The 25,229-nt window shown below is 40.7% G+C and overlaps 1 protein-coding gene across 9 annotated transcripts in view; it reads right to left on the bottom strand.

Moving 5' to 3' along the window:
* ABI1 (abl interactor 1) overlaps window positions 1-21,063 on the bottom strand; it is a 127,112-nt gene extending 106,049 nt beyond the window's left edge. For 2 of the 9 annotated variants that reach the window (XM_073885573.1, XM_025892005.2), the window contains exon 1: window positions 20,774-21,060. In XM_073885573.1, coding sequence (XP_073741674.1) covers window positions 20,774-20,890 — 117 coding nt within the window. In that variant the 5' untranslated portion in view covers window positions 20,891-21,060. Of the gene's footprint in view, window positions 1-20,773 lie in introns of all 9 variants that reach the window. The other 7 variants (XM_025891985.2, XM_025891983.2, XM_073885572.1 and 4 more) reach the window with 6 other exon arrangements.
* Between the last annotated feature and the right edge of the window lie 4,166 nt (window positions 21,064-25,229).

Here is a 25,229-nt window from a genome sequence, read left to right as displayed (position 1 = left end):
CATCAGCCTCATAAAAAAGACCAACATCCTTAACATAGCCTGTAAGGCTTTATTTGATCTCATCCTTACCTAACTCCTCAAAGCTCACTCTCCCCTCTTTGCTCACTGTAGTCTAAAGTATACAGGTCTTTATCTTGTTCAAAATCACTCTGCTCTACTCACCTTTGGGCCTAAAATATAATGTTTCTGTTCCCTCTGGTAAGCACATTGTTTTTCCTTCCCTCAAAACTTCTTGGTTAACATATATTCACTCTTCAGATCTCAACTCCACCATTACTTCTTTGACACACTAGGCTAGGTGGGGGCACCTTACATACATTCTCAGGTCAACATGTACTTCCCTAGATAAAGTCTATTAAATAATGTGATTTATTTGATTGGGGGGAAGCAGAGATTATCTTAAAGAAGAGATTATATCTGATTCACAAAGCACACTCTAGAATGTAATAAGCAGTAAAAAGTTGTTGAATAACTAAACAGGTGACAAATGAATATATTCTGTCATACTGTGAACTACGTTACATACAATTATACATATTTCATTTTACTGAACATTTCTCTTAGAACTTGGGATCCTGGGAGCGCCTGGGTAGCTCAGTGGTTAACCGTCTGCCTTCAGCTCAGCTCATGGTTCCAGGGTCCTGGGATCGAGCCCCACATCGGGCTCCCTGCTCGGCGAGAAGCCTGCTTCTCCCTCTCACACTCCCCCTGCTTGTGTTCCCTCTCTCACTGTGTCTCTCTCTATCAAATAAGTAAATAAAATCTTTTAAAAAAAAATGTTCTTCAAGAAAGAGAGAAAAATACTAACTTTACTAAATCTTGGCCCTTAGGATGACTTATAATGTTCTATGTGACAAAATGGGGAGTAAACATAAAATACTTTCGCATTCTAAGTACGATGGTTGCCTTTAAGAAAAAGCACTTGTGCAATTTATCTACAAGCTGAAAAAGCCACTTTTCCATGGAACTTCAAAAAATGACTTCAAAAGCGAGTTCATTGTTACTTCAAAAAACAACTGACAAACTACGGTTATTAAGATGAGCCTATCACTTCAAGGAAAATAATCGGTAATATTTGTTTCCAATGCAAAATTCAAGCTTTCAAGCAAAAATTAGAATTTCTGAAAACCTGTATCCATCAGCATGAGCTTGAAAGCTCTTCCCTACTTTTCCAAATGACCTATACAACAATTTCTAGTGTAACAAAGTACAAAACGTTTACTGATATGATTTCAGAGTCCACACTGCAACCAACCTTTAGGAAACTATTATGTGCCAAGTTCTGATGAAATACCAACAAGAATTATCCACAATTACATGCAAAAAATACTCCTCCCGAATCCAACTCCTCCTTCCAACTACACAACTGTATGAAGCCAGATTTTCTCATATACTTCAACAAAAATAAAATATCATAATAGACTGAATGCAGAAGCAGATGAGAATTTAGCTATTAGCTAGTCACTAAAGAGATTTGCAATCATGTAAAATAATGCCACTCTTCCTATTAAACAATTTTTTTGTTTTGGAAAATTATAGTTATTTTCAAAAAATATATTATTTACATTAAAATTATTAACCCCATTACATGTTATTTTAACTGAATTAATAAATATTTTAAACCTGGTCTTAATTTTTGGGGCACCTGGGTGGCTCAGTCGTTAAGCGTCTGCCTTGGGCTCAGGTCATGATCCCAGAGTCCTGGGATCGAGCCCCACATCGGGCTCCCTGCTCAGCCGGAAGCCTGTTTCTCCCTCTCCCGCTCCCCCTGCTTGTGTTCCCTCTCTCACTGTGTCTCTGTCAAATAAATACATAAAATCTTTAAAATAAATAAACAAACTTGATCTTAATTTTTAATCCAGTAAATATTGATATAACTCACCTAAAGAAAAGTTCTCTGAGGACCTCAATACTTCAAGAGTATAAAGGAGTCCTGAGACCATAAGTTTCAGTACAACTGATCTATATTGTAGAAAACTGATCAAGAGATAAAGAAAAAGACATTCTAACACATCCTCCCCTACATTTTCTCTCTTCAGTAAGACTTGGAAAAAACTGATTTTAACAAAAAGGTTTTAAGAATGTTTAAGAGGAGGGCGCCTGGGCGGCTCAGATGGTTGGGCATCTGCCTTCAGCTCGGGTCATGATCTCGAGGTCCTCGGATCGAGCCCCATGTCAGGCTCCCAGCTCAGCAGGGAGTCTGCTTCTCCCTCTCCCTCTGCCCCTTTCCCTGCTTGTGCTCGCTCTCTCTCTCTCAATGAATAAAATCTTTAAAAAGTAAAAAAAAAAAGTTTTTAAAGAAGAATGTTTAAGAGGAATCACAGTTCATAACAACTGGAATTAAATCATTTCCTGAACAATTTGTTTATTCAGTGCCTTGATATCTTAATTATAACAAAGTAAACATTTAAACGTAACATCTGCTAACAACACAATGGAAGAAACAGGTATAAGTAAATCACAGATTTGTTTTGTTTGTTCTTTTGTTTTGGAGAAAACCGAAGAATTCAGAAACTAATGAAAAATACCAGATTGTCAGGCTGAAAGTCAAATACACAGGAACAAACTTTACTAAAAATCAAAATTGTCAATCTGGGGATTAGGAGTGTACTTGTCATCATGAGTACTGGGTGATGCATAGAACTGTTGAATCACTATACTGTACACCTGAAACTAATATAGCACTGTGTATTAAATAACTGGAATTAAAACTTAAAAAATTTTTTTAAAAATAGGGGCGCCTGGGTAGCTCGATTGGTTAGAGCGTCTGCCTTCAGCTCAGGTCATGATTTCCAGGTTCTGGGATACAACCACATGTCAGGCTTCCTGCTTAGTGGGGAGTCTACTTCTCCCTCTCCCTCTGCCTTTCCTTCCCACTCATACGTGCACAAATCTCTCAAATTCTTTAAAAAAAATTTTTAATAAAATAAAGAATTGTCACTCTGGACATAAGCTAGTTCAAAACAGAAGGTAAAAGACAGTTAAAGGATGGTTACAATAAAACTAATTCATGATGGAATGAGGACTAGAACCAAGCTTCCAAACCTCTTTACACTTTATGAGAATTTATGTGCCAGGTATTAAGCAGGTAGTGGAGCTACGAAAATAAACAAGAAAAACCTGGTCCTGCTTTCTTGGAGCTTGGCATCAAACGTCAAACAGGTGCAATGAGTGCTACAAAGGATATAGGAATTTTTTTTTTTTTTAAGATTTTATTTATTTGAGGAGAGAGACACAGCAAGAGAGGGAACACAAGCAGGGGGAGTGGGAGAGGGAGAAGCAGGCCTCCCGCCGAGCAGGGAGCCCGACGTGGGGCTCGATATCAGGACCCTGGAATCATGACCCGAGCCGAAGGCAGACGCCCAACGACTGAGCCACCCAGGCACCCCGAAGATATAGGATTCTATGCGAGCATTTAACAGGGTATAAACTGAGGTCTCTAAGGAAGTAACCTCCTTGTAAGTGTCACCTACCAACATCCATCACACTGGAGGGACTCTAACATCTGGCTCACTAATTCACCACTATTCATATCATTTTTCTTAGTGATGTCAACATACACTCAGATAATCCACCAAAAACCCTTGCCTCTCACTTGACCTCCTGAACTGAAACAATTTTTTCTTCCATTTTTTTCTTCACCAGTCAAAAACTCCCATGATCACAAAGTAATTACACCAATTTCAAAAATCTAGATTTCAAAAATCCCACATTCTAAACACACAACTTCCATCCCTACAGTTTACTTACTCTAGTACCTCAATTCCAACTATCCTTTCATACCACAGCACTTCCCAGTCATTAATCCTCCCAGTTTTTCACTATCCATGTCCCAACTAAGATATGCTGTTAAGTATAAAATACATCAGATTCCAAATACTTAGTACCAAAAAAAAAAACTAAAAGATCACTTTAATTAACTATGCTAACTGCTTATTGAAATAATTATTTTGGATGCACTAGGTCATTATAATTAATTTCAACCTGTTTCTTCACTTTTTTAATGTGGCTATTAGAAAATTTTTAAAATTACATTATGTGCCTCACATATTTCTGTGAGACAGTGCTTATCTATTCTGTGATGACTCCTAAACGTTGATCACCAACTCTGACTCTTTCCTAAGCTCCAGAATGACCATCTGGCCTATCTGGTTGTCTAACTGGCATCTCATATGTAACAACCAGTACTCTTGATTATCCTCCCACAAATGTACTACCATCTACTGACATACTTAGAAAAAACTTTGAACTAGAAGTCATCCTTAGATTCCTTTCTTTCCCTCATACCCCATATGCAATCCACCAGTAAGTCCAGTCCAGCTCTGCCTTAAAAATACCCAAGCTCTTCCCCCTTAATTCCCCACCCCACACTAAAGTATAAGCAATTCTCATTTCCTGCCTGGACTACCAGGATACCCTCCCTGCTGGTTGATTCTGCTCTTGCCTTCCCTTCTTCAGTATGTTTTCCACTCAGTAGCTTGAATGAGACTTTTAAAAAGTAAATCAAGGGGCGCCTGGGTGGCTCAGTCATTAAGCGTCTGCCTTCAGCTCAGGTCGTGATCCCAGGGTCCTGGGATCGAGCCCCGCATCAGGCTCCCTGCTTGGCGGGAAGCCTGCTTCTCCCTCTCCCACTCCCCCTGCTTGTGTTCCTGCTCTGTCTCTCTCTCTCTCTCTCTCTGTTAATTAAAAAAATAAATACAAAATCTTAAAAAAAAAAAAAGTAAATCAAGTACTCTAATGATAACCCCAACAAACTTGAATAAAATCAAACCTCTTTTCAAGGCCTTCAAGGCCCTACATAATCTGGCTCCTGACAATCTTTCTGACCTTTCTCCTACCAGTCTCCCTCTCACTAACTATCCTCTAGCCACATTACCCTTAGAAAGATTTTTCCCATCTTTCCCTTTCCACAGATCTTCACATGGAAGATGTCATATCTACCTTCCATGTCTCAGCTCTAATGTCACCTCCACATAGTACCACTCCCTAACTTCCTTAAAGAAGTCCTCCTTCCAATTCAAATTTTCTGTATCATCACCCCATTTAAGTATCTTTCTGGTGTTTTTTGTTTTTGTTTTTTAAGCAGGTCAGAGTAATGTTAGGTTTATTTGCTCTGTTGTATTTAATATTTTTAGTATAATTGACACAATGTTACAGTAGTTTCAGGTGTACAACACAGTGATCCCAGAGAAGTCTATACATTATGCTATGTTCACAAGTGTAGCTACCATCTGTCACCATACGGTACTATTACAGTATCATTAGCTATATTCCCTACGCTGTGCCTTTTATTCCTATGACTTATTCATTCCATAAGTGGAAACCTGTATCTCCCACTCCCCTTCGTCCATTTTGCCCACACTCCCTTCCCTCTGGCAACCATCACTTTGTTCTATGTATTTACAAGTCTGATTCCACTTTTTGTTTACTCATTTGTTTTGTTTTTTAGATTCCACATGAGTTAAATCCTATGGTATTTGTCTTTCTTGGTCTGATTTATTTCACTTAGCATTACACCCTCTAGGTTCATCCATGTTGTCACAAATGGCAAATTCTCGTCCTTTTCGTGGCTGAATAACATTCCATTGTGTGAGTGTGTGTGTCTACCACATCTTCCTTATCCATACATCTATTGATGGACATTTTGATTGCTTCCATATTTTGGCTATTGTAAATAATGCTGCAATAAACACAGGAGGGCATATATCTTTTCCAATTAGTGTTTTCATTTTCTTTGGGTAAATACCCAGTAGTGAAATTATTGGATCATATAGTATTTCTTTTTTTTTTTTAGATTTTATTAATTTATTTGACAGAAAGACACAGCGAGAGAGGGGACACAAGCAGGGGGAGTAGGAGAGGGAGAAGCAGGCTTCCCGCTGAGGAGGAAGCCCGATGCGGGGCTCAATCCCATCAGGACCTGAGCCAAAGGCAGATGCTTAACGACTGAGCCACCCAGGCGCCCCTGGATCACACAGTATTTCTATTTTTAATTTTCTGAGGAAGTTACATACTGTTTTCCACAGTGGCTGTACCAATTTACATTCCCACCAACAGTGCACAGGGTTCCTTTTTCTCCACATCCTCACCAACACGTGTTATTTCTTGTCTTTTGTGATTCAAACCATTCTGACAGGTATAGGTGATATCATTGTGGTTCTGATTTGCATTTCCCTGATGATTAGTAATGTTGAGCATCTTTCCATGTGTCTGTTGGCCACCTGCACAACTTCTTCAGAAAAATATCAATTCAGGTCCTCTGCCCATTTTTTAATCACTTTGTTTTCCCATTTAATTTTCCAAACAGCACTTCTCCCTATCTAAACAGTCCAGTCTTATTTTTTGGTGTTTATTGTCTGTCTCCTCATCTCTATAATGAAAACTTCCTAAGGGTAGGTACTTGGCCTTACTATAGTATCTCTGGGACCTAAGAGTACCTGACACATGGTAGGTACTCAAAGAATTTTTATCAAGTGAAGAATGAATATGTACAGTAATTTTCTCTGAACTACAAGACCTGACAAATGGTAATATTCAGACTGAGAAACAAGTTTTCTAGTGAAAACGACAGTTGAGAAGGCAGAAAAAAATGAAATTTCAAAAACTGAAAGGCCAATATAACTGGTAAGATGAGGGTAATGGGATGAATGCAGCAAGACTAGAAAAATAGGAGTTATGCTATAAAGGGCCTCTTAGGTGTTACTGTGAGATTGTATACTTATGGGGAATCACTGAAAGATTTTTAAGCAGGGAGTGACATGATCAGATTTCTCTTTTGAAAATACCACTTGAGCCACAGTATAGATAACGGGAATGTGATCAGGGGAAGGTATGTGGTGATGTAAAGACGGAAGTTATAGCAGTTGTCTAAGCTTTACACTGGGATGGTAGAGATGGAATAGGCCAATTTAAGAGATACTTACAAACCAACACGACCTGTTACAGACGAATTGGGAGGAGAGGACAAAGACAAAGAGGCATAATGGAGTCAAGAATGATGCCTAGGTTTCTAATAAATGAGTGAATGGACAGTAGTAAAGGAGACTGGGGAAAGGTGATGAATTCAATTTCTAGCATCTTAAGTCTGAGGCACTTGTGATTCAAACAAGCAGAGGTATCAACTACGCCATTTAATAAAGGTAGGGTGGGGAGTTGGACAAAATAAGTGAAGGGGAGTGGGAGCTATAGTCTTCAAATTATGGAATGAATAAGTCACAGGGATAAAAGGTACAAATAGGGAAGACAGTCAATGATTCTGGAATAGCACTGTATGGTGACGGATGGTAACTACACTGTAGTGAGCATAGCATAATGTACAGACATCTCTGGAATCACTACTTTGAACATCTGAAACTAATTTAACATTATGTATTAACTACACTCCAAAAAAAAAGGAACACCTAGTACCTTAAAAAATAGTAAAGTTAAATTTTAAAAAGAATATTTAAAAGTAAAGGGGAACAAGGGGCCAGAGAATAACAGGGAAAGTAGGAAAGAATGTCATCACAAAAGCCAAAGGATTAGCTTTTCCAAAAAAGGGGAAATAATTGTGTGAAATGACGCTGAGAAGACAAACAAAATAAGAATTAAACAGAGAGGTACACACCTGGGTGGCTCAGTAGTCGGTTGAGTATCCGACTCTTGGTTTCAGCTCAAGTCATGGTCTCAGGGTCGTGAGATCAAGCCCCACATTGGGCTTGGGACTCTCTCTCCCTCTGTCCCTCCCACTCGTGCACGCACATGCTCTCTCCCTCTCTCTCTAAAATAAATCTTTAAAAAAAAGTCTACCATTAAAAAAGGAGAACTAAACAGAGTTCAATGAATTTTGCACATTATAAGTTACTGAACACAATTTCAGTGCAGTAGTGATGATGACAAACAAAACAGAACAGGTTAAAGAGTGAATGCAGGGGTGCCTGGGTGGTTCAGTCGTTAAGCGTCTGCCTTCAGCTCAGGTCATGATCCCAGGGTTCTGGGACTGAGCCCCACATCGGGCTCCCTGCTCTGCGGGAAGCCTGCTTCTCCCTCTCCCACTCCCCCTGCTTGTGTTCCCTCTCTCACTGTGTCTCTCTGTCAAAGAAATAAATAAAATCTTTAAAAAAAAAAAAACTCTAAGCAACACAGGTAAAAGAGGTCAGTTACTACATGGCTCTATGAAGTCAAAGGATAATTTTCTCATACGGGAAAGACTTGAGATGTTTTGATTCCAACTGCACAAATTCAATAGAGAAGGAAATATATAAGAAGTGTAAGCCTTCTGAAAAGGTAAGAGAAAATGGCACTCAGAGCAGAGATAAGGACTGACCCTAGCTAGGAGGAAGGACATCTCTCCTCCATTACAAGAAGGAAGTACAACAAGTTGGATAAGGATGCTAGTAGGCTTGGAGATGTAGCGCTAAGAAATTATATGTCATATAATGAGGACCATTTTCTTTATGGAATAAAAGATTAGAAAGAAAAGAGATTTTAAAAGGGAAGAGAAAATTTAAAACAGTTTACGGTGAGCAGAAGAATATACTGATGTGAAAAATACAGTGGGATTGCTGGGCTATGTTAAGGGCCCACTTTTGAGTAGTAACCATGATTTTAAAATGGCACTCACAGAGACACCTAAGTCAGATGGGCACCCAACTCTTAATTTTGGCTCATATCATGATCTCGGGGTCATGAGATGGAGCCCCTCATCAGCTCTGCACTCAGCAGGGAGTCTGATTCTCTCTCTCCCCGTCTCCTTCTGCCCCCCCATCATGCTCTCTCTAAAATAACTAAATCTTTAAAAAAAATAAAAAATAAAATGGCACTCATAAACCCTTTCCAGTACACAACTTTTTAAAATATGTATTTGTTATTGTCTTAGGTTGCTAATATTTGAACCAAGAAGTATCTTTTTCCACATGATGCATTATATACATTTCGAGTTTACCTTTCTGGAAGACATTAATTCCCCATGGCACAAATAGAAAGGGTTCTCAAAAAGCACCATGCTTGGGGCACCTGGCTGGCTCAGTAAGATTCTTGATCTCAGTGTTGTGAGTTCAAGCCTCACGCTGGGTGTAGAGATTACTTAAAAAAATTTTAGGGGCGTCTGGGCGGCTCAGTCAGTTAAGCGGCTGCCTCTGGCTCAGGTCATGATCCCAGAGTCCTGGGATCGAGCCCCACAATGGGCTCCCTCCTCGGTGGGAAGCCTACTTCTCCCTCTCCCACTCCCCCTGCTTGTGTTCCCTCTCTTGCTGTGTCTCTCTCTGTCAAATAAATAAATTTAAAAAAAAATTTTTTTTAAATCTTAATTAAAAAAAAAAGCACCATGCTTGCCCTTCCACAAAAGGGAAAAATAAAATTTATCAAATGCAATTTTATCACAGCATGTAGAAATTACTACTAGGAATTAAATATAAAGTATTCAGGAAACACGTGACTTAAAGGTAAACTGAATTTTTTCAATATACGTTGTCTTTAGCACAGTATTTTTGTTCCCTTTAAGTTTCAAGGAGATAAATAAAAATCTGCTCTAATTAAAAGCAGCTGAGAATATCCAGATGCACATCTTGCATACTATGCTTCATTTAAGCTCTGAATAAGAATTCACATTTGATTTAATAATTAGATAATCTCACAGAAGTTTCAGAATGTTTTTAGTTTTTAAAATATATTATGAAAAAAAACCGGGGGGGGGCACCTGGGTGGCTCAGTCGTTAAGCATCTGCCTTCGGCTCAGGTCATGATCCCAGGGGCCTGGGATCAAGCTCCACATCGGGCTCCCTGCTCGCGAGAAGCCTGCTTCTCCCTCTCCCACTCCCCCTGCTTGTGTTCCCCTCTAACTGTGTATCTCTCTGTCAAATAAATAAAATCTTTAAATAAATAAATAAATAAATAAAAATAAAATATATTATGACTGAAATATTTTCTGCCTTAATATGAGTTTACCAACTATACAGCATAAACTTTCAACACATTTTTTAAAGGCTGTACACAGAAGTGGTTTTTTAAAGATTTTAAGTAATCTCTATACCCAACATGGGGCTCAAACTCACAACCCCAAGATCAAGAGTCACAAGCTCCACCAACTTGTAACTATCTAAGCCATTGTATATTTCTAAAAAGTTTAAAATTTGCGCAATTACCATATTCAATATTACTTTGGTAATTGGGGGGAAATTAAGCTTATATATAAAATGAAAAATTAGGGGTGCCTGGGTGGCTCAGTCATTAAGCATCTGCCTTCTGCTTGCATCATAATACCAGAGTCCTGGGATCAAGTCCCGCATCAGGATCCCTGCTCCGTGGGGAGCCTGCTTCTCCCTCTCCCACTCCCACTGCTTGGGTTCCCTCTCACTGTGTCTCTCGCTGTCAAATAAATAAATAAAATCTTTAAAAACTAAAATAGGGGTGCCTGAGTGGCTCAGTCGTTAGGCGTCGGCCTTCGGCTCAGGTCATGATCCCAGGGTCCTGGGATCGAGCCCCGCATCGGGCTCCCTGCTCCACGGGAAGCCTGCTTCTCCCTCTCCCACTCCGCCTGCTTGTGTTCCCTCTCTTGCTGTGTCTCTCTGTCAAATAAATAAATAAAATCTTTAAAAAATTTAAAAAAAAAAACAAAATGAAAAATTAGGCTCTAAGCCTTATTTTCTATCAATTTACAATGAAATTCTGAGTATATGTTCATACCTGGAATTTCCTCATTACACTGCAATATAATGGTACTACAGTGCAAACTTAGTTATATATTTCACAACAAAAGAGTATTATAAACCACTCCTACGTGTATATATGCCAAAGAACTGCAAGGAGGCACTCAAATAAATACCATACATGAATATTTATAGCAATACCATTCACAGTAGCCAAAAGGTAGAAACAACTCAAACATCCATCAATGGATCACATATACTCAGTCATAAAAAAGGACTAAGTACTAACACATGCTATAAAATGCTATAAAATGAATGAGTCTCAAAAAATATTATACCTACTATGAAGAGAAAGAAGCCAGAAACAATCGTATAATTCCACTTATATGAACTATATAGAATAGGTAAATTCAGAGAGAACAGAAAGGAAATTGGTGGATGCCAGGTACTAGGTGGGTAGGGATAGGGACAAACCGCTTAATGAGTACAAGGTTATTTTGAGGGGTGATAAAAATGTTTTGGAACTAGATCAAGGTGATGGTTGCACAACACCATAAATGTACTAAATACCATTGAACTACATACTTTAAAATGGTCCGTTTTATATTATATGAATTATACCTCAATAAAAAAATTCCACTTGGGAGCTCCCCTCTACTTGCTATGTGGAATGATCCCAGATTCATGAATTGCTTAATAAAGCCAATCAAATCCTCAAAAAAAAAAAACTTCCATTACAAACCAAATAATATAGCTATATCTAATCAACCTGTGGCAGGAATCACTAAGAAAATTAACTATAAGTTAAAAATATGTTGGGATGCCTGGGTGGTTCAGTTGGTTAGGCATCTGCCTTCAGCTCAGCTCAGGTCATGATCCCAGGATCCTGGGATTGAGTCCCACAACGGGCTCTTTGCTCAGCAGAGAGCCTGCTTCTCCATCTGCCAGGCTACCTGTGCTCTCTCTGACAAATAAATAAATAAAATTTTTTAAAAAATTAAAAATGTGTTAACTGTAATTATATATATTATTTTAGAGCTCTTTACTTTCTGTCACAAGTAAATTATAGTAACATTATCTTTTTTCTCTACTTATAAAAGTTATGCAATGGATTTAATAAGCCTTTACATTTTAGTGGAATATACTAACATATTTATGGATGAAATGATATGTAAAAGATAAGCTTTTTAATAATGGTAGGGAGATTTAAGAGGAATACAGATAAAAAGAGACTCACCATGAGTTAATACCTGTTAAAGGTGGGTGATGAACATTTGAGGTTTCATTATATAGTCTCTCCATTTCTGAATATGTCTAAAATTTTCCATAATAAATTTTTAATTATTGTGTTAATTATTAGTAAAATAAGATTTTAAATTAGTTTCTTTATACATTAAGTTATATTTGAAATAATCCTACCAATATTCTTTAATCAACATAAATCACAATTCTGCCAACATTTGAAGTTGCTAAAGCTCAGATACATATCAAAATTAGAATCTATTTGGGGCACCTGGGTGGCTCAGTCGTTAAGCGTCTGCCTTTGGCTCAGGTCATGATCCCAGGGTCCTGGGATTGAGCCCCGCATCAGCCTCCCTGCTCTGCAGGAAGCCTGCCTCTCCCTCTCCCACTCCCCTTGCTTGTGTTCCTGCTCTCTGTCTGTGTCAAATAAATAAATAAAATCTTTAAAAAAAAATTAGAATCTATTTGATAACAAATACACATTATCTTTCTAAGGATGTTTTATTTTGCTTTCAGATTTTCTTCACAAACTTCAATTTACTACGAACTATTTCTAAGAAAACTTCATTTTGTAAATAGAGAAAATTAGTAGATCCAAAGTTAACTGTACTTATTTCAGCTGACACAGAGTGGTAACACTAAAAAACTTCAATAGAAAATTTCAAGTCTCCTTTCTAAGGAATTAATGTTTACTGATCAGATCAGCTATTTCCTTTAAAAATGAAATCCACAGGTGCCTGGGTGGCTCAGTCGGTTAAGCATCTGCCTTCGGCTCAGGTCATGGTCCCAGGGTCCTGGGATTGAGCCCCACATCAGGCTCCCTGCTTGGCGGAAGCCTGCTTCTCCCCCTCCCACTGCCCTGCTTGTGTTCCCTCTCTCGCTCTCTCCGTCAAATAAATAAATAAAATCTTTAAAAAAGTAAAATAAAATAAAAATGAAATCCAGGGGCGCCTGGGTGGCTCAGTTGGTTAAGCTTCTGCCTTCGGCTCAAGTCATGATCCCAGAGTCCTGAGATGGAGCCTGGCATCGGGCTCCCTGCTCAGCGGGAAGTCTGTCTCTCTCCCTCTCCATCTGCCAGCTCAAGCTCTCTCTCACTCTCTCTTGCTCTCAAATAAATGAAATGAAATGAAATGAAATGAAATGAAATGAAATGAAATAAATCCAGGGATGCCTGGGTGGTTCAGTCGGTTAAGCATCTGCCTTCAGCTCAGGTCATAATCCCAGGGTCCTGGGATTAAGTACAGCATCGGGCTCCTTGTTCAGCAGGACTCTGCTGCTCCCTCATCCCCGTGTTCATGTTCACTATCTCTCTCTCTCTCTCTCTCTCAAATAAATAAATAAAATCTTAAAAAAAAACTTTAAATAAATAAAAATAAAATCCAATAATTACTATTTTCCTCTCAATGCTGTAATTTTTTTTTTTTTTAAGTAGACTCCATGCTGGGCTCCAACCCAGGGCTGGAAACTCATGACCCTGAGATCAAGACCTGAGCTGAGATCAAGAGTTGGCCGCTTACCGACTAAACTACCCAGGCACCCCTTAATGCTATATATTTTTTTAAATCCCTTATTTTTTGATATATTGTCTTAATAAATAATTGGGGACTAAAAAGTTTCTAGTTCTGGGGTTTGACTATTATTTCTTCAAAAAGCAAACATTTCAATGGAGATCAAAATCGACACAAAAAGACATTAGAAAAACTATACAACTCCCCCAAAATTCGAACTTTTTTTTTAAGTTTTTTTTTCTATTTTTTTCCCCAGTAATCTCTATAGCCAACATGGGGCTCAAAGCCACGACTCAGAGCTCAAGAGTAAGATCAAGAGTCGCGTGCTTTTCAGACTGACTGAGCCAGCCAGGCACTCTTCAAACTTTTTTAATGCCCCTAAATTAGCATTTAACTATTACTTTAAACTTACTTTTCATACCAACATGGAATTTTTATGGAATTCCATCTACATAATCTAATGTTTGATTCAACCTCTTCTCCCAATGTTAGTGCTCTTCCTTTCTGGCTAATATATTTGTCTGTTAACTCACAGATGTAATTCCTAGGACAAATTTCATTCAAGACAGATATATAGGTTTATTCTAAATAATTGGGATTACGCTGGATTGGAAATGGCAGGGTTATTCCAACCACAAGCACAGATCAGACCTCCATTTGTTCAAATACCTTTCTTCCACTAAAGAAGTATTAGCATTCTTCAGCTATCAGAACCAAATGGAGGAAGCAGAAGCACAAAGAAGGAATTAAAAAGTGTCATCATCCTGAGGGACTAGGATGTCCAAAAGACACAAGCATGCTAAAACTCAGGATCTAAACAGATCAGGACTAGATCAAAGCACCACAGGTAAAGTTCTTACTAGTATGAAGGTTACAAAAAGAAAAAGGAGAAGACATTAGTTTTATTTATTGTTTTTAAGATTTTATTTATTTTGGGGCACCTGGGTGACTCAGTCGTGAAGCGTCTGCCTCCGGCTCGGGTCATGATCCCGGGGTCCTGGAACTGAGCCCCACATCGGGCTCCCTGCTCAGCGGGGACCCTCATTCTCCCTCTCCCACTTCCCCTACTGTGTTCCCTCTCTCACTGTCTCTCTCTCTCTCTCCGTCAAATAAAGAATTTTTTTAAGAGATTTTATTTATTTGACAGAGAGAGACACAATTAATAAACATGTTGTGGGGGCACCTGGGTGGCTCAGTCGTTAAGTGTCTGCCTTCGGCTCAGGTCATGGTCCCAGGGTCCTGGGATCGAGCCCCACATCGGGCTCCCTGCTCAGCGGAAGCCTGCTTCTCCCTCTCCCACTCCCCCTGTTTGTGTTCCCTCTCTCGCTGTGTCTCTCTCTGGCAAATAAATAAAATCTTTAAAAAAATAAAAAATTAACAAACATGTTGTGGCATGGTATAGATCAATCTAACAACTAATTGAGGATCTGCCATAAAATTACCTAAAGCCCTGATTTGAAAAAATAAATAAAATTTAAAAATAAAGTCCTGAGGCACATGGCTCAGTTGGTTAAGCGTCTGCCTTTGGCTTGGATCGTGATCTCGGGGTCCTGGGATCAGGCCTCACATGGGGATCCCTGCTCAAGGGGGTGTCTGCTTCTCCTTCTGCCTCTGCCCCTTCCCCCACTCATACTCTCTCACTCGGTCTCTCTCAAATAAAGTATTTTTTTAAAAAGCCCTGTATTTACTTCAAATATAATTGTTGTAACATTGGTTTCACATGCACATCATTCAGTATTTGTATATACTGCAAAATGATCACCACAATAAATCTAGTTAACATCAATCACCACACAGTTATAATTTTTTTTCTTCTTTCCTGTGGTGAAAATTTTTAAGATCCATTCTCTTAGCAACTTTCAAATGCACAATTCAGTATTAACTATAGTCACCACACTGTACATAACTAAAAGCCTATTTAATTCATTTAGATTTCCAACCTAGATCTCTAATTTCACTAGCCCCTGCTGTACTCAAAATGCAAAGCGCAATTCTAAGAATTACACCATTTCCAATCCATCCTAATCTCCTTAATCATTTTGACTGTCTTTACCTGAACCTAGTTCATGTGGAAATCAGAAGTAACCATAATATTTTAAGACTTTTTTGTTAACACTGTTTAAAGATTCTATTTATTTGAGAGAGAGAGAGAAAGAGAGAGAGAACACAAACACGAGCGGGGGAGGGACAGAGAGAGAGGGAGAAGCAGACTTCCCGCTGAGCAGGGAGCCCAATTCGGGACTCAATCTCAGGATCATGACCTGTTCCAAAGGCAAAGCTTAACTGACAGAACCACCCAGGCGCCCCTGTTAACTTCCACTAATTATTCTACAAATTTTCTTATCACAATGGCAAAGCTGAATCAGAATTTAAAAAATAGACAAGGATGTATAGAAAGGAAAAGAATCCACTAAGCTCAATGAAAAATTAGCCTGATTCCTATAATTCAGCACTTTGGTGATGAAGGCAAGCCCCCAAATTACAAACATACCTGTTCTTATATTTCCAACTTGGAACTCAGAAGAAACGATTAAATAGTTGTTAGGTTCCTAGACTTGCCCAACAAGAGTCTATCTATCCCATGACATTTCTTTTTTTTTTTTTTTAAGATTTTATTTATTTACTTGACAGAGAGAGAGCGAGAGCAAGAACACAAGCAGGGGTAGTGAGAGAGGGAGAAGCAGCCTTCCCGCTGAGCAAGGAGCCCGACGCAGGACTCATGACCAGAGCTGAAGGCAGACGTTTAACAATTGAGCCACCCAGGCACCCCTCCCATGACATTTCTTTCTTTTTTTTTTTAAGATTTTATTTATTTATTTGACAGAGACGGAGACAGCGAGAGACACAGCGAGAGCAGGAACATAAGCAGGGGGAGTGGGAGAGGGAGAAACAGGCTTCCTGCCAGGCAGGGAGCCTGATGTAGGACTCGATCCCAGGACCGTGGGATCATGAAGTGAGCTGAAGGCAGACGCTTAACGACTGAGCCACCCAGGTGCCCTCCCATGACATTTCTGAATTAGTCTCTTGAGTTCTAGACTCATTCGAGTCTGGAGACAGTGTGATATGGTAAGAGTGTAGCCTGTGGAGCCTCTCAGAGTTAGGCAGAAACCCTGACTGCCAATTACTAGCTGTATAATCAAAGAAAATTCATTTAACTTTTCTGACTTCTAATTTCCTCATCTGTGAGAATACTGCCTATCATGGAGAGTTTTTGTAAGGATTAAAGATAATACAAATCAACCAGCAAAGACTATGACACAGTAGGTACTCAATAAATAGAAGCTATTATAGTACCCTCTTCACACCAGCTTTTTACCCTCTATACTAGGGTAAATACCCCATTCAGTCAGTATTCATTAAAAGGAACTGAGGAGGGGCACCTGGGTGGCTCAGTCGGTTAAGCGTCTGCCTTCGGCTCAGGTCATGGTCCCAGGGTCCCGGGATCGAGCCCCACATTGGGCTCCCTGCTCTGCGGGAAGCCTGCTTCTCCCTCTCCCACTCCCCCTGCTTGTGTTCCCTCTCTCCTTGTGTCTCTCTCTGTCAAATTAATAAATAAAATCTTAAAAAAAAAAAGGCACTGAGAATATGGAATCAGAAAATCTCGGTTTGATTCCAGACACTGTATAATACAAGATACGGAACTTCAGGCTAGGTATTTGATGCCTCTGAACTGCACCCTGATCATCTGTTAAAAAAAAGAAAACCATAGAATTACTGTAATAATTGACATTATTTATAACTGGCATACATTGTACAGTATCACCAATGTTAGCTTTTACCTACTCCAAAGTATTCCTTCTCAAAAATTACCTGCCTTCCAAGATCAAATGTGCATAATGAGCAATGAGCATAAGCTAACATCAGGGAAAAAGGAAAACAAGGTAAACTAAGTAGCTCACTGATGATATCCCCTTCACACTTCATACTCCCAGACTTTAGAATATACTTGTTAGGGTCGCCTGGGTGGCTCAATCGCTAAGCGTCTGCCTTCAGCTCAGGTCATGATCCCAGGGTCCTGTGATGGAGTCCCGCATGGGTTTTCTTGCTCAGCAGGGAGCCTGCTCCTCCCTCTGCTGCTCCCCCTGCTTGTGATCACTCTCTCACTCTCTCTCTCTCTCTCTCTCTCTCTCTCTCTCTCTCTCTCAGTTAAAAAAAAAAAAAAAAAATAAAATTTTAAAAAAAAAAAAAAGTCCCAGATTTAAAAAAAAGGAATATACTTGTTAACCCAAATGTAGCTCTGATTGGGGGAATGCCAGGCAGAAAAATTAAATTAACAAGTTAAGTTGTATGGAAGACTTGTATGTCTTTCCCCAACCTAGCAATCTGCATGCTGAGAAACCTTTCTTAAGCAGTTTCTACTCCTTTTCACCTAGCTTACCTTCCTATTCCTCAAAACAGTTCCCATGACAAAGGCAATACAGACCCTAAAGTAGAGCAAAGAGAACCGACCAGAAGAGTGTGTGCAAGTTGAGTATTGTCCTTTGACATGACCCATCAGAAAAACTCAAACTAAAGACAGAAAAAGGCAAAGATTATTCCTCATGTCTTTATAAAAAATATTTTATATTTTGAATATTTCCCCATAGCAATTTCAAAAGCCCCATCCTTTTTACAATAATACTCTTTTGAGAAGTTTTGCTATTAATAAAACAATCTAATAATTAAAGTCAACAGGACCCGACGAGCTGAGAATGTGCTCTAGGCTCAACTGCACTATAGCCAAAAGAACTTGTCTGCTAAACTACTCACCTGAGCTGAACTGTACTTCCAAACTGTAGGAAAACAAAACGAAAACTGAACTCTCAGGATAAAAATCACCCAGGCAATAAATTAACTCATCCTGGGTATAAAAAATTCTCAAAACACAAGTGACTGCATATTTTCCCTGAGAGGTGGCATGTTTACGTAGGATGTTGGTTATAACCCAATCAGGGTCACAGAAAGGATATAGAAAGATCTCAAAAGACATCTAAATGGGTATTTCTAGCACTATTTGTTTCCTATTCACAGCACCAAAGTTAGCAGCACAGCATGTCACAAAGACAGCTACTATATCAACTTCCACAGTCTCCATCATCTTCTGAGCCTTTCTGAGCCTGACCCCACCTGAGCATCTCAGGAAGGCAGTTAGTAGCCTGCATCAGGCTGCCCAAGGTTTCAAGGCTACTAAAATAAACAGTATGTGTGAATTTCATCTCCCCCTCCCCCCCCCACCACAGGAAAATCAGAATACCTCACTGGTGTCAAGTTTAGAACAACAAAAACAATTTGGGGCCACTGGCAATGGCTATGGCACCATGGTACTAACATGTTTAACAGAGACTACAGGAGAAATACCATGATTTATCTTAACTAGGAATATTACCAATGAAGTTTAAAAGTGTTTCAGAGCTACATGATAGTGGCAAGAGAAGAGAAACAAGCTCAGGGAGGAAAAAAATAAAAACCTTACAGCACACAACTACCTGAAAAAAAAGTAGTCGACAGACAAGTTAAAACACGTTTGCATTTGCCAACACATAGCAGTTACCACACCATACATTTGTCAGATTTCCCAACACGCAAAACAAAAGAAGCCACCCTTTTATGAAGTACTTATTTACTGACTTCTACAAGAAATGACTTTTCTGGATTGGGGGCAAATTAACTTCCTGTGCTTTTACTGACTTTCAAAATCTTCAAAACCTTCAGCCTTATCGGGGGATAAATTGAGATTCACCTCAATTTTAAGGCTTTTCCTGTCAGCTTGCATACGCGTTGTATGTGTTAACATCGAAACTACAAGACCACTTTTCTCTTTGAAAACGATATTCACGTTCCTATAGATTTTAGAATATTTTTCTAAAAGGCTAACTACAAAGTTTGCAAAAACAAGTAATACAGTAGACCGTGGTGAGCATTCAACAAGTTTATCAGAAGTCCTACTAAAGTAAAAGCTTGAAGAGGTTTATGAGATAAACTCCTACTGTTGATACTGAAGATAGAATGTTACTAATATGGAAATTGAGAAATATTTAAAATATTCTGAAAACAGTATCTCCTTCTAAAACTAAAAGCATTTGCCAACACAGAAAACTACTGGTTCTTAAAAATGATAATCACATGGGAGACATTTCTATAAATACTTAAGTTCTGAATCGCAATAACCCGATTCTTTCAAAACACGTTTGGGTTATGTCTTATCCTAACAAGACAATTTTTGATGCCATTATATTGATACAAAGGACTCCCTGCTCTTTATTTGCTTCTACAGCAAACTGCTGGTTTACCCAGTTAAATAAAGATCTACAAACCAAACTACAACATAAATCACTTTCAATCATTAAAATAAAAAACGAGAATCTGTCATAAATAAGGGCTCAAGAATGCCCTAATAAATTTACAATAACATTTAATCTTATGGTCCTAGGACTAAATATGTTCGATAATCTATCTGGATTCATATTCTATGCATTTACTTAGGTCGGAAAGAGAAAAACCTCAGAAAATAAGCAAGGCAGTTACAACCGTTCTATTTTAAGTTACTTATAAAGACAACAGTTGAAGAACTTTTGGGGAAGAGAGAGTAAGAGATTTTTCCAAGTAGTTAAGAACAATTTACGTTTTATAATAACGATAGTCCTAACAACCTCTAGAACACATGATGGTGGGGGGGCGGAAGTGAAAATGATGAGAGGGGGAAAAACCCCGACATGAAAACGGACAGCCAGGCAAATTTACAAACCTTCAATTAAAGGAATTTTGAGATTCACTTCTCTTACACGCCCTCCCTCACTCCCCACCCGCTTCCTCCTCTCTTCGGGGAGGTCTGTGTAATGTGACTCATGACAAATTTTTTTAAAAAATAAATAAATAAAAGACACACCCTCTGGGTTGAACTGACATAATCGCCCCCACCCCACCCTCCCCCGACACACACCCCGCTTTTCCTCTCCCTTCTGCCGCTCCTCCCCGCGCCTCGTCCCTGCCCTTTCCTCTCCCCGTCCTAGACCCCTCTCGGGACCGAGGGGCAGCCGGCTCTCCCACACAGGAGTCCAGCGAATGGAAGGCGGCCGAGGGCAGCGCGCGACCCGGGGGGCCCAGCCCGAAGGGAGGCGGACAGCAGGAGGGCGCCGGGCTGCGGCGGCGGCGAGCTCCGGGTTCCCTCGCCCATTTTCTCTCTCCCCTTCTATCGGTTTCAACCACCACAGCCACTTCCTGTATCGCAGCCCGACTCCCTCAGCCCGGCCACTTGCTCTCCCCGGCTGGGGGTTGGGGTTGGGGTTGGGGTTGGGGCTGAGGCAGCCGCTGAGGTTAGGGCAGTTCCCCACCCCGCCCAGTGGGCTGGTCACTCGGGCGGCAGGCTGTGGATCCTCGGCCCGGCCCGCCAGCGCCCGCCCGCGCGCTCGCGCTCCTCACCTGTATGTAGTTGTTTTCACAGTAGTCCGCCACCCGGGTCAGATTCTGGTAACTCTCTATCAGCGCCCTCTTGCCAGACGGGATCTCCTCCTCTAGTAACATCTGCAGCTCTGCCATTTTCCACCCCTCTGCATCGCTTCCTCTCGCGTTAAAGAGACAGAGGCAGCAAAGTCCGCGGAGGACCCGAGCACCTCACAGCCCGGATACAAACCGCCTACCGCCCTCCCGCCTGGTATTGTGGGACGGCACCTCCTCCTCTTCCTCCTCACTCTCTCCACCCCGCTCCACCCACTTCGCGCAGCCGCCTCAATCCCGTTCTCTCGCGAGCCCTCACGTTTTCCCTCCTCTTCCCCGCGACCACGGGATTTTTTTTCCTTTGCATGGTCTTCGGGAATTGTAGTCTCTCGCGGTCTAAGCGGCCCACCGAAAGCGCATGCGTTTAGCGGAGCCTCGAAAAAGAACGGGGAGGAGCGTAAAGGACAGCCCAGGGAGAAAGTTCAAGTGCGAAGTTTCCCGACATCTCCGGCAGGTGGCGCCACAGGGTGACTCTAGAGAATAAAATCCTTTCCCTGAGAAGGCTGTGAAAATTGGCAGAATTTGCTTGATTAGGAAATGTCAGTGAATTAGAGATACCAATTCTGATACGGGATTAAGAAGGGCTAGAATATGAAGGGTGCCTGGGTGTCTCAGTTGGTTAAGCAACTGCCTTCGGCTCAGGTCATGATCCTGGAGTCCCTGGATCTAGTCCCGCACCCGGCTCCCTACTCGGCAGGGAGTCCGCTTCTCCCTCTGACACTCCCCCCTCTCATGTGCTTTCTCTCTCTCTCTCTCTCATTCTGTCTCAAATAAATAAATAAAATCTTTAAAAAAAAAAAAAAGAAGGGCTAGAATATGAAGAAATCCAAACTTTTACTTCCTCTTCTCAGACATAACGCGACTCAGGCTTTACTTTCTAAAATTCCTCCACCCTCAATTTTTCATTTAAAATTTAGCAAACATTTATCATTGCCAGCTCTGTACCAAGCAATGTACTACACACTGGGGGTATGAGTTGAAGAATGATACTCCGTACCTGTAAAGACTCACAATTTAAAAATAAATACATATAATTTCAGTGTTATCCCATCCTAATCGTTTTTTCTTTGTCTCTTCTTTGCAAATATCTCCCTACACTTTTGAAGTTAGGTATGCATTATCTAGGTTGCAGAAAATTATTTGGTTGTCTTTTTTTATCAACTGCTTTGTAATAGTGTAAAAGGCCCTATATCTCAAGATTTTCGTTTCAACAAGAACATTAAATGCTTTTGATATAATGAGCTATGAATAGTGGTGTCCAATGGCCAAAAGCAAACTAATTAAAAATCATTTAAAAATCGGTATTTCATCTCTCCACTAAGTCATTTCTTTTTTTTTTAAGATTTTATTTATTTATTTATTTGAGAGAAAGAATGAGAGAGAGAGCACATGAGAGGGGGGAGGGTCAGAGGGAGAAGCAGACTCCCTGCCGAGCAGGGAGCCGGATGCGGGACTCAATCCCAGGACGCTGGGATCATGACCTAAGCCAAAGGCAGACGCTTAACCATATGAGCCACCCAGGCGCCCTAAAGCTTCTTTTTTTAATTAAAGATTATTTTTTAAAGAGTTTATTTATTTATTTATTTGACAGAGAAACACAGAGAGAGGGAACACAAGCAGGGGGAGTGGGAGAGGGAGAAGAGGCTTCCCACCGAGCAGGGAGCCCGATGCGGGGCTCGATCCCAGGACCCTGGGATCGTGACCTGAGCCGAAGGCAGACGCTTAACCACTGAGCCACCCAGGCACCCCTTATTTAAAGATTTTATTTATTTATTCATCAGAGAGAGAGAGAGCACAAGCAGGGGGAGCAGCAGGCTCCCCACTGAGCAAGGAGCCCAACTCGGGACTAGATCCCAGGACCCCGGGATCATAACCCAAGCGGAAGGCAGAGGCTCAAACCAACTGAGCCATCCAGGCATCCCAGCAATAAAGCTTCTGCAAGGAAATATCAAATAACTTCACAAGTGTGGGGTAGGCAAAGATTTCTTAACCAGGATAAGTAAGCACTGAAAAATAAAGAAAAAATGGAAAGACTGCTTTTTAGTGAAGTGTGAAGGTGAGACATTACATTCATTTCCAAAGCTGCTGTAACAAATTACAACAAATTTAGTGACTTAAAGCAACACTAATTTATTATCTTCACAGCTCTGGAGGTCAGAACAGTCAGCTAAAATTAAGGTGTCGATAGGGCTTTGTTCCTTCTGGAGACTCCAGAGAATATGTTTCCTTGCTTTTCCAGGTTCTGGAAGCTACCTGCATTCTTTGGCTCATGGCCCCTTCTTCCATCTTCAAATCAGCAGCAGAGTGTCTTCAAATCTCTGACTTTCCTTCTATAAACACATTCTTCCTCTCTGACTCTGACCATCATTCTTCCTTATAAGGACCCTGTAACTACATACATCCCAGATGGATAATTCAGGATAATATCCCCAGCTCAAGATCCTTAACTTGATTACGAGCCAAAGTCCTTTTTACCATAAAAGTTAATATACTCATAGTTTCCAGGGATTTCCAGGGATACTATTAAGGGGCGCCTGGGTGACTCAGTCCATTAAGCGTCTGCCTTCGGCTCAGGTCATGATCCCAGAGTCCTGAGATCAAGTTCTATATCAGCACCCTGCTCTGCAGGGACTCAGCTTCTCCCTCTCCCGCTGTCCTTCCCCCCTGCTTGTACTCTCTCCCAATCTCAAATAAATAAATAAAATCTTTAAAAAAATACTATTAAGAAAGTGAAAAGATAAACCACAACATATACATTTGATAGAAAAATCATATCCAGGATATAATTTCTTTCATTATTATGTTATGTTAATCACCATACATTACATCATTAGTTTTTGATGTAGTGTTCCATGATTCATTGTTTGTGTATAACACCCAGTGTTCCATGCAGAACGTGCCCTCCTTAATACCATCACCAGGCTAACCCATCCCCCCACCCTCCCAGGGTATAATTTTTAAAAATTCCTCCAAGTCAATTTAAAAAAAGACAATTCACTAAAAATTGGACAAAAGAAGACAACTACATTTCACAAAAGGCCCATAAATATAGGAAAAGGTACTCAACTCATTATTCATCAAGGAAAGGCAAATTACAGCCATACTTGGGGCACCTGGGTGGCTCAGTCCATTCGTGTCAGCCTTCCGCTCAGGTTATGGTCTCAGGATCCTGGGATCCAGCCGGTGTGGGGCTCCCTGCTCAGTCGGAAGTCTACTTCTCCCTCTCCCTCTCTCTCTGCAGCCCCCTTCCAACTCAGGTGCACACTCTCTCTCTCAAACAAGTAAATAAAATCTTTAAAATAAATAAATAAAGCCATTCTAAGATGACACTGCACTCCACCAAGATGTAGTGTAAATTTTTTTTAATTTTATTTATTTACTTACTTAGAATGCCCTTGCGAGCATGTGCACACGTGTGCCCAAGCTGGAGCTGGGGGAGGGGCAGAGGGAAAGGGAGAAAGAATCCTAAGCAGCTCCGCACTGAGCCAGGACCCTCACACGGAGCCTTATCTCATGACCCTAAGATCATGACCTGAGCGTAAATCAAAAGCCCCATAGTTGGGGCGCCTGGGTGGCTCAGTCGTTAAGTTTCTGCCTTTGGCTCAGGTCATGATCCCAGCGTCCTGGGATAGAGCCCCGCATGGGGCCCCGCATGAAACCCCGCATTGGGCCCTGCATCGGGCTCCCTGCTCGGCGGGAAGCCTGCTTCTCTCTCTCCCACTCCCCATGCTTCTGTTCCCTCTCTCGCTGTGTAAATAAAGTCTTAAAAAAAAAAAAAACAGGGGCGCCTGGGTGGCTCAGTTGGTTAAGCGACTGCCTTCGGCTCAGGTCATGATCCTGGAGTCCCAGGATCAGTCCCACATCGGGCTTCCTGCTCAGCAAGGAGTCTGCTTCTCCCCCTGACCCTCTTCCTTCCCGTGCTTTCTATCTCTCATTCTTTCTCTCTCTCAAATAAATAAATAAAATCTTAAAAAAAAAACAAACCCATACTTAATGGGACTGAGCGGCCCAGGCACCCTGTAGTGTAAATTTTGTTTTTGTTTTTCTTAAGATTTTATTTATTCGAAAGAGAGAGAGAGAGAAATAGCGACAGAAATACCAAGAGAGAGCACGAGCAGGGAGGAGAGGGAGAAGCAGACTACCCGCTGAGCAGGGAGCCCCATGCAGGGCTCAATGCGAGGCTTCATCCCAGGACCCTGGGATCATGACCTGGGCCGAAGGCAGACGCTTAACCACTAAGCCACCCAGGCGCCCTGTAGTGTAAATTTCAAAAGACTGCACTACACACCCATTAGAATAGCTAAAATAAAATATTCTAATAGCAGACAATAGTGAGAATGAAGAATGATTGGACTCTCATACCTTACTAGCGGCAAACTGC

The sequence above is a fragment of the Callorhinus ursinus genome, unplaced genomic scaffold (assembly GCF_003265705.2).
Source record: "Callorhinus ursinus isolate GAN/ISIS: 27379988/994484 unplaced genomic scaffold, GSC_fseal_2.0 scaffold63, whole genome shotgun sequence".
NCBI classification, from domain to species: Eukaryota; Metazoa; Chordata; class Mammalia; order Carnivora; family Otariidae; genus Callorhinus; species Callorhinus ursinus.
The sequence above is the reverse complement of the archived record's forward strand: the minus strand, read 5'-3'. Positions and strand labels throughout refer to the sequence as shown.